The sequence below is a fragment of the Gobius niger genome (assembly GCF_951799975.1).
Source record: "Gobius niger genome assembly, chromosome: 17".
Classification (NCBI taxonomy): Eukaryota; Metazoa; Chordata; class Actinopteri; order Gobiiformes; family Gobiidae; genus Gobius; species Gobius niger.
Genome location: NC_136868.1, coordinates 29004630 through 29015040, shown reverse-complemented (window position 1 = coordinate 29015040; position 10411 = coordinate 29004630). Strand labels below are relative to the sequence as shown.

General features: G+C 41.4%; 1 protein-coding gene across 1 annotated transcript; it reads right to left on the bottom strand.

The window, feature by feature from the left end:
* Positions 1-279: 279 nt before the first annotated feature.
* Positions 280-10252, bottom strand: lamp3 (lysosomal associated membrane protein 3). The gene is made up of 7 exons (XM_079575657.1): positions 10064-10252; positions 8857-8943; positions 7581-7663; positions 4459-4581; positions 2988-3060; positions 2751-2921; positions 280-517 (listed from the first exon to the last, which is right to left on the bottom strand). The coding sequence occupies exons 1-7, from the start codon at positions 10125-10127 to the stop codon at positions 378-380; spliced, it is 741 nt and encodes a 246-aa protein (XP_079431783.1). The 5' UTR covers positions 10128-10252; the 3' UTR covers positions 280-377.
* Positions 10253-10411: the final 159 nt, after the last annotated feature.

The following is a 10411-nucleotide window of genomic DNA, read 5'->3' as shown; positions in this document are numbered from 1 at the left end:
CCAAAATAAATAAAATGAATATTTACATCAAAGTAAACCTATTTTAGTACTTCTCAAACTGTGGTAAGTGCATCACCGGCGCTTCTCCGTGTGGTACTCAGGGTCATCTGCAGTTTTATATTCGAGTTATTCAATTTGGTCATGATTTGATGTTGATGTCGGCCAGGTGGTACTTGGAGGGTAAAATAAAGGAGTGTGGCACTTGGTGTGAAAGTTTAAGTCTACTATAGCAAGTTTGAATCTATAATAGCAAAGTGAAATAAAAAAAAGAGAGAGAAAACAAGACCATAGCCTTTTGCAGCGCTGCCAACACAATAGCACTTTCTACTCCAGTAACATTATGACATCCCTCTTTCTAACTACATGTTGCCTTTCCTTCACAGGCTCTCGTACTCGGTCCTGCGTCGGTCTCTTATGACGATGTAAGTTATCAGCGCGATCAGGAGCAGCCCCACCACGGCCGCCCCGATGATGATGGGGATGACGCGCTTGTTATAGTCCGCCCAGCATTCCACCTCTGTAGGATACAAGATACAAGAGACAAAAGGTCAGCACAACTTTGTACAAAACTAACAAGTGAACTGACTCTGCGCTGATCAAACCGCAATCAAATGTTCACGCAACATAATATCCATGAGGTCTTTTTGTGTTTAAAACAGTTAAACAGTTGACAGGCGTGATTGTTCCCACTGACCAGTGTTGTTTTCGTCAGCGAAGACGATAACGATATCTTTTCGTTGACGCCCCTTTTTTTAATGACGATAACGTAACGTTGACGAGCTAAAATGAGCTCTTTGGGGACTAGAACATGACGAGACGTTTACGAGTTTACGTCAATGAGACGAGACGAGACAAAAATGGGAGAAGATTTTTCGTCAGATCGTTCACAAACAGAGTTTGTGCGCGGAGTGAGAGAACACACGGTAAACGTGACCCGGAGTGGCGCCGTGATGCTCGTGATACGGCAGCGGCGCCTCTTTCTCTCTCTCTCCCCGTGGCGTGCGGTCACTGCTCACGTAGGCTACATCCTCCCTGTGACATCCAGGTCACAGGGAGTTTGTTGTTTCTCAGGACAGTTTTCAATACCGTGGCGTCTGAACGCAGAAAGCACGTTGATGTAGGCTACGTATGTGCAGACAGCGCTGTTGGTAAAAAAATAAATAAAAAAATCTCGAAGCGATCAGAGGACGAGGAGAGCGGGCGCTTTTGGGAAAAGTCCTGTTCACAGTCGGCCGACCACTTCTGCCAGTGCCTCGTGGTGTCATCTATCTGTTTGTCAAAAGCCAATAGAAGCTATTATTTATCCAAATTTCCAAGACTTATCGAATTTAATTATCACTTCTTATAATGAAACCGACGAAAACTTGACAAAAACCTTTTTAATTTTCGTCTGACTAAAACGTGACTAAAACGTGACTAAAACGTGACTAAAACGTGACTAAAACGATCACATTTTGAAATGACTAAAATGTGACTAAACCTAAATGCATTTTCGTCCAAAGGACTAAGACTAAGACTAAGACTAAAACTAAAAGGGCTGCCAAAAACAACACTGCCACTGACCTCTGGCCTCTACCTAAAATGATGACACAAAAACAGCTCCCCGAGCTCTTTCCAAGTTGCTCCACATGGCTTTCTACATTCCTGTTAAAGAAGAAAAAACACGCACATCCAGTCTGAATAGTGTGCAGGACCAAAGTGGACTATAAAGCTGAAAAAGAAAAAAGTCCGCACAACTAAGTAGCTCCCAGAAAAGTTATTTAATGACTTACACCGTGTAACGTTTCGGGCCTGAGCCCTTCCTCAGACATGTCTGAGGAAGGGCTCAGGCCCGAAACGTTACACGGTGTAAGTCATTAAATAACTTTTCTGGGAGCTACTTAGTTGTGCGGACTTTTTTCTTTTTCAGCTTTCTACATTCCTGCACACGCTCGATGAGTCAAACTTTAGATGCCTTTTCGTTTGTTACATGTTTGTGTAACCTACAGGTCTATAGGGCTCACTCTGCAAACCATTAGGCAAATATAGTGAATTATTTAGGGAGCGCATACGACAGGTTTTAATGATTTTGAAATAAAATTAAAAATTTCAAGAGCATCTGGCTGCAGCTGATGGAGAGTCACATGATCAGTGGAGCTCCAGACCTCCACAGGAAATGACGTCACCTCCACTTTTTTCCCCCCGCGACATTTATGTAAGTTAATCTCAATAAAAACACCTTTCGTACACTCCACTATCCTTAAGGTTAGGTTTAGGGTTAGGTTTAAGGTGTTCTAGTGTTGTCCTGCAGAGTTGACTTAAAGGGGCTAGATGCAAATTGGCCATTTTATACTCACTACCGCCACCTCAGGCCATACTTGTAACTGCACCTTCTATATCAAGCTCGTGCATGACGGCAATTCGGACCCGAAATAACCACTTTCTGAGTGACAGTGCAGGATTTTAGAGGCAGTTGTGGTGAACAGGTCTGGGTACATACTACACCTTAGGATATGGCTGGAACATGTAGGAGGAGGAAAATACTTAATTTTAACATTTTTATACTATATAGTCCCTTTAACATTAAAATGGTTTGCCTTCATCTACTTCCTTTCGGTGTCCAATAAGGAAGTAAAAATTATAAACATCACAAAAATGGTCAAACTAAAGAAAACTGGGTACAACCTTAAATCTTAAATACAACTGTGTTAACTATGTTTTAGCAAAAATTGTGTCTACTATGTCATATGCACTTTTAGCTTTATAAGTACCTTTGCCGTACCGGCCCTTGACCAGAGTGAAGGCCTGCATCTTTAGAGGCACCAGCTTGAGGCGCAGCTCAGAGGACAAGTGCAGCAGGCTCTCGGAGTTGCACCTGAAGCTATGGATGCCTTTGCTGACAAACAGCTTCTCATGGTCCACCAGCCCCGTGTACGTCCGGTCTGGAGAGGGAGGAATATGTTTGGATTTATAGACACCGATTATGCCAAAACAAACGTGCTTCTTACTTGTGCAGTTTTTGCAGATGGGTAGAGGAGACAGGTGAGCGGTGATCTTCGTGACATAGAAAACCTTCTTCTCCTGAAAGATACACATGGCATGATAACGACCCCAAACGCATCTCCAAGACGGCAACTGCCCTGATTAAAAAGCTGCGGAGAAAAGGTGTGGACTGGCCAACCCTTTCAAACACAGGTTGGAGGAGTTCAAGGTCTCCACAATCATCCACCAGCAACACAAAATACTGACACTTTGGGCCTAATTTGGTCATTTTCACTCAGGGATGTACTTACTGTTGTTGCCAGAAGTTTTGACATTAATGGCTGCGGTGTGCCGAGATTTTTTTGTGTGAAGACAGTTGAAGCAGTACTAAGTAACTCGTGCCCCTAGAGGCCATAAACGCCACTGCAAGCGACGCCTGCAAGCAATTTAGCAAGATGCGTTTTTTTTACTCATTAATTGTCCGTGAGAGTAAATACTACGCTGACAGAAAAGACAAAGGGAGGGAGGGATATGTAATTACACATTGGAGATCTTTTTTTTCACTCAAACTTGGCTGTAAATACTGTTTAAGTGGCGCTAGCCCGCGGTTAGCTTTGCCTGTTAGCCTGTTAGCTTCTTCTTTGTGATTCCATTAGTGTGTATGGGGGCCTCCGACCAAGTTGGAAGCATGCTTTCTGGCCAGAGACACCAGGGGGAGATGAAAGACCCCCCAATCATCCCATTAACACTTGTATTACTACTATGAAAAGTATTTTTTATGGTAAACAAGTTACTTAATATTGCTTTAAGTCGACACTGTACATGGGCTACTGTATACTGTAGCAAAGCGTCATTACTTCAGTGCACATTTCTCTAATATCATTAGGTACCTGTCTGAAACCAGGGGGCCCTTCTCTAGATCCAGCCCTGGCCTTGGTCAAAAGTACCTCGCTGGAAGATCACCCTATTGTGCATGTTTTAGGTTGATGGGAAACTCCACAGAGAAAGGCCCATCCTCTGTGGCCACTTTACCACATGCCGTCAGGTGAGCGCAGAGCGGTTTAAAGCCTCACTGTGTAACATTTTGCCCAAATACAGTATAAGCATTTATTTCATAAAAGTTGTTTTTATATTGATAGCCAGATGCTCAATTTGAGAACGTACCACACTAGATAGGGCATATAACTTGGAATAAAAAACATTTTAAACAAAGTGGCGATCATAATGACAACAAGGACGTAGCAAGATGTCAGAATATGATGTCCAATGTGCCTTTCTTGCGTCAGTCGGTTTTATTGTGAAATTAAGAATGGAAACTGCTAAAGCAAAACGGCAACCAACAATAATCCATCTTAAAAATAGCATCGCCTGTGTCTAGCCGATCAGCGGTAGTGTATATTTCAGTTCTCGGGCTCCCGTAGCATAGCAAAATGTAACGTAATGTTCCGCAGTGTGGCTTTAACAGATAGTTTGGCAGATGTTTGGGTCGTATCGTACCTTGGTAAAGTAGAAGAGCAGACTGGCTGCGTTGTCGGGCAGAGTCAGAGACAGGAGGGCAGAGTTTTTACCACAGTAACCGGACATCCTCACGCGGGACGGGTCCAGGTTGAAGTACCAAGTCTACAAAAAAAAAGAAGAAAAAAAATCACATTCTTCACTTTCAATTAAGCAATTACTGACGCTTACTCACACGCCACTTTCGAACAAAGTCAAGGTGGGTGAGGTGTCTCAGCCAAAGATATACCAATATTTATTTCTTCAGTATATTGTAGGCAGATATAGTTGTAATTGTAATTGTTTACTTTACCGTGACAGTGTTGCTCCCAGACAGTTGTGAAACACGCTTACACAGTTAGGAATGAGTCTGGACCACAATAAACTATTTTAAATGTAGGAGGCAAGGTGGGTGAAGGACACAACGACAGTGTGCACCTGCGGGATCTGTGATTTGAACCCCTGCCCTTCCAATCATGAGACGACCCGCTCTCCCCTCTGCGCCAATGGCTTACATTTGTTTTTTGCTTGATAAGCATTTCAAAGTGCTCTACCTGAAGGCTCTCCTCCCACATCATAATTCTCTATTAACATTTTCTAAATGGCCTTCATTGTGCTGTGCTAATATATATTCAAATATTTTAAACATATTGCTGGTTTCTTCCTCGTGTATCGGCTCCAACAAGCCTTTGACAAGAAGTGAAAATGAAGTGAAAAAACCCCAAAGAGGACCTTCCCCCAAAATCAACACCTTTATGGTATTAACTTTTGTATCTACTTTCTCTTGCTATATAGTGTAATCTTTGTTCTTTCACTCTACACTCCAAGGAAAAAAATAAATATGATTTAGGGAGTAGGGCTGAAAGACATATCGTCATCGTATCGAGATATGAACATTCAAAACATTAAAATCAAAAAAAGCAAGATATAAATGATATAGATGTTCAGCAATAAAACTGCACTCTTTATTATTGTTTTTATTTTTCTGAAAAATGCTTGGTTTTCACTTAACCCATAGTTATATCTTATCGTATTGAAATTGAGATATCTGACATGAATATCGAGATACGAAATTTCGCCCATATCGTTCAGCCCTAGTAGGGAGACCGGGTATGGTTGTAACATAGGGAGAGTTGTAAGACCACCAATTCTACCACTCAGGATACGATAGGAGTCAAATAAACATATATCAGTGTTTACCCACTTCCTCCCTGATCCCACATCGTGGTTGTCAAGGTTGTAAACAGGTTCATGCAGATTCTATGGAGAAAAAATTGATCTTGAAATGTTTTGACCCAGACTATATTTTGTTTAGTGCTTATGCTATTGCACATAAAACCATATGACTTATATGAAATTGTAGTTTCTATTGTAGTTGCTAATTTCATACCATTATGCTAATACAGCTAGCTAAACAATGGCTGACAGGGGTGGGGTGGGTTGTAATACTTTTACAGAATGCCTACGCAGTGGAAAGAAGAAAGACTGAGGTGTGCCTTCAAATGTTTTTAAAAAATCATCTGAGGTCACAAAGAAGGGCAAGTCAGTCAGATCTCTGAGGTGCAGGAGGAAGTGTTGGCTGACTATCTGACTCAGGCAGCAGACCTGTATTATGGACTGACTCCAGTGAGGTTAAGCATATGACAGGTTAGAGAGAGAGAGACATTGCTCTTTTATTTCAATAAACCTCTTTTTGAAGCAGATCACATAGAGAAGCCTCTGTTTTTGATTCTTTTGTTTAACTGTTACAACTTAACTTACCCTGGTAGTGGGGTAGGTTTTAACAAAGGAACAACATGTAATTGACATCAACTCGTGAGGTCTGTGATATTCTCACAGAGGTTTGAATTGGTACCATTCGTAGTTAACAAATGTGGGTACTTTGTATAAAAGTTTGAGAACTATAGCTCAAAAATTCTGTGAGTTACAGGTGCTGAAGCAAAAAGTGTTAGAACCATAACCGGTCTCCCCTAAATATTTATTGTTTCACATTATTCTTCTGTCATCCAGCCTCATTTACCCCCACAGTGGTGCACATCCAAGATTGAACTGCTAAACTAACATGAGAATTCCATGTTTTGTCTAAACTTATTATATTTTAGATATTTTAGATATTTTTTCCACAGAAGACATAATATCACATAAAACCTAAACAACTGCAATTTTTCATTCAAATTGCAATTTCAGCTGTTAACTTGGGCTCTTTGTCACAATTTGAGAAGCCGGTCATGTCAAATTTGGGTTTTAAAATGGACTTCGATCTTAAATTTGACCAACATATTACTCATATTACTTGAAAAAAGTCAAACCTCCTTTGTCTCGGCCTCATTTTGAAACTGTGGTTCGTGCCTTCGTGACGACTCCACTCGACTCTTGTAATGGCCTTTATGTTGTTTTGAGTGAAAATGCACTTTGCAGCATGTTTAGAACGATGCAGCTCGGCTTTTAACAGGAACACGGAAACATGAACACATTTCACCAATTTGAGCCTGACTTCATTGGCTGCCTGTGCGTTTTAGAGTTGATTTTAAGATTATTTTATTTGCCTCTCTGACCGGATCTGACCGGATCTGCCCTGTCTCGTGCTCTCAGGTCAGAAGATCAGCTGCAGCTTGTGGTCCCACTAACTAAACCGTGTTTTTTCTGTTGCTGCCCCAAAGCTGTGGAACACGTTGCCTACACAGGTCAGACAGGCTCAGTCTCTGCCTGCGTTTAAATCTCTAAACGCTCTTTTCTTGCAGACTTTCAGTCATGGATGTGTTTCAGATTTTCTATGTTGTTTTTCATAACTGAATTTGTCTTTGTTTTGATTTATGGCTGTATTTTAGTGTATTTTCCGCACTTTGCGTGTTGTGTTAAGACTGTTCATTCATTTCTCCATTGTTTTATGAAGTGTGCTTTTGGCCAACTGTGAAGTTATTAAAGTGCTTTATAAATAAAGTTGGTATAGTAGGTCATTTCCTGGTGTTTCGTTCCCTCTCAGTCATGTCCAGACTGTGGTATAACTGCCTGCCTGCCTGTGGTCAACACTTGCTGAGGCCGCGCTGATGCAGAGGCACTTTGACTTATAAAAAGTGCAGACTGCAGAAGTGTTAAGAGCGTCCACACTGCTGACCACGTCTCACCTTCTGATCCAGCACCATGAACTCCGCCCCCAGTGTGGCTCTGATGCACGGCGTGCCGTCCCGGGTCCGCAGCTTGTAGTTCGCTGTGGGGGAACAACACAAAGTGCAGGACACGTTTTGCTCCAGAACAGAATATTTTGCAACCGAGCAGTTTTACTTCCGCACTGGTCGAAACACGTTGCCGTCCTGCTCAGAATAAGGGACTTGAATTCAGTCAGTTGTACCTAAGACTTTGTCCATCATCAATCATTTGTTTTCATCAGGGCATTATTTTATATCCCCGTCATCTTTGGATCGTCTCACATGTCTGACCGAGTCAGAGCTCACGCTTTCTGTTGTATTGTCCAACCATATTTTTATTTTTTACACATAAATTATTGTTAACTTATGGAACATTGTCCTCCTTTGTCAACCAACAAACCTGTGTCCATATTTCCTGGCAAAAGGATCACAAATACTGCTACATTTAGCTGCTACCTGTAGTCAAAGCAAAGCTGCTCTTGGAGGCTGGTGATGACCCACTCCCAAGTTCACTCAGCTTTCTTGTGGTACTTCTCACCAACAAAAACATACGTAAACAATTCCATTTAATTCCATTTAATGGATATGGCCTTGTTTACGGACACGGAAAAGCAACAGCTGCCGGATTATATCGCTCTGAAATGATCGGGACCATGTCTGGTGAAGGTGTTTGGACTAGAAACACAGAGAAACACCACCATCAAACAGGAATGAAACAAACAGAACTGGTTTATTATTGTTTTCATTTCTCAAAGATTTCTTTCACCTCTCCAGATCGGCTTTACCCAAACCTAAAAGCTTCTGGACTGGAGAGCAACAATGTAACGCCTCATTTGAAAGTTAAGACCTACAAAACTGATCCTAACTTTTTTGTTGCGTTTTCTTTCCATTGCTTTTTTGTCGTGTTTCGACACATTTTTGTCACTTTTTGTCATCTTTTTTTTTGTGGTATTATTGATTTTCTGGCACACTTTTGTTGCTCCATTGTTGATTTCATCCTCCTTTTCGTTGCTATATTGACTTTTTTTCCAGAAAGCTTTTAGATTTGATAAAATGTGTTGGGTTCAGGTGGGGGTTAAGAGCTTAACACTGGTTGGTCAAAAATGGCTTAAATGTGTCGATAAGCATTATTCAGACGGGCAGTACATACTTTACTACCCGTCTCTACTCAAATTCCTCTATTTTTCACCTCTGCTTTTATTTGATTTATTTGATCATGTATTTGACAGGACTAGTGACTTTGTGTCTGCCATACCAGTTGGAGGGACGGACTCAGACGGCTGCAGCACCGGCCTGTAGACGAGGGCTTTCTCAGAGCTGTTGTTCACCTGCAGATGCACTCCTGGGGGAAAACACAAGGTAACGTATATATGTTACTACTTCTGTTTTTTGTACTGCTTCTTTTTGGGTTTAGAGTCAGCATTATCTGTCACATATCAGTTTGCCCGGTGGCCGACTGACTGTGTTTTCCCAGTGTCGAAACTGTTTACATCAGGAAACAGAAAGGCTGGCTTTCAAGACACAAAAAAGATATCAACGCTATATTTTATAGAACACCCAATTGAAAACCGCATGTATTTGTAAATAAAGGTAAGAGTAAGGTATGGAAATCTATATTATTAACTGGATTTTTAAGGTTCTGCTGCTTGATATTAGTAAAAGATAATTGCTTGGTCAATTTTGGGATCACAGCCTGAAACTGTTGAAAACCCCTGTTCTAACCAACAAAGTGACAGTGATCAAAATCTGCTAGAAATGATCACCAAATAACTGCCAAAAGCATAATACCGCCTCTTTAACAGGAAGTTACAGTAGATCACTGTTCTGTGTTATCATTTCTCAAAATCATCTGTTTGGAGGATAATCACCCAAAAGGCTGCAAATCGAATTTGAACCCCAGGGCTGATGTAATCGTTCGTTGAAGTTATCAGTTAACCGATTGAAGACATTTAACAGTGCATTCCTATAGTTCATACTGGTGCTTTCACATTCTGGTGTTTTAGGCTAAGGTCTAACTCAGTGGAGCTCATGAGTGTGTTCAGAAAAACCACAGAGGTGAGGTGAGCCATCACCTCCTACAAGAATATGTTGCATTTCATTTATGACCTAATAAAATATATTTAAGAAAGCAAACGGCCAGAAAATGTGTAATCAGCTAATTTGTAAATGTTGCTGTTAGTCTTTATCAATATTATGCTCTTTCTTTTTCATTTAATAACGTTTTGTTTGTACATTACAATATATAACCAAGACATAAATGAGATAACACAAGCATTTGTTCAGTAAATGCTTAACTACTTTATGTAAAACATGTTCAAAGCATTCCTATAACGACAGCCTTTTTTGATTTGATTGTGATTACTTGTTGAGCCTTAAAATGTCCCTACGGGGACAATAAAGTATACATACATACAAACAAAACAAAAAGTAGGTTAGATTGAAAGTCTTTTTAACCAGCTCACCTGAGACGAGTGTACCTAGCAGCAGGAGCAGGCAGGGGCCGGGAGCCGGGCCCCGTTCAGTCATGGTAGGTGCTGGGACAGGAGACGTCAGGGCGAGCGCGACAGGAGGAGAACAATGGAGGGTGCAGCACACAGCCCTGTGGTCTGGGGTCTTGGTGAGAAACGCTCAACAGTTTGTGGGGAGGAAATGATGCGACCGACTCAGCCGTTCTCACACGTCAGCGCTGCAGGCCAAGGTGTCGACGGCTGCACAAGATTGATGACTGTTTTACTCTGTCTCCTCCATTGCTTTGTACTCAAGAAGAATGATTATGGTGATGACTAAGGCAAAGTATGGAAGGTTTTCAA

Bases quoted from the DNA above. Each gene is read 5' to 3' on its own strand.
- lamp3 (XM_079575657.1), bottom strand. From the start codon at position 10,127: ATGACTGAACGGGGCCCGGCTCCCGGCCCCTGCCTGCTCCTGCTGCTA. The intron at 3,061-4,458 runs GTACGATACGAC...TGTATCTTTCAG, and splicing joins TGCTCTTCTACTTTACCAAG to GAGAAGAAGGTTTTCTATGT. The intron at 518-2,750 runs GTACTTATAAAG...TGTATCCTACAG, and splicing joins CAAGGGCCGGTACGGCAAAG to AGGTGGAATGCTGGGCGGAC.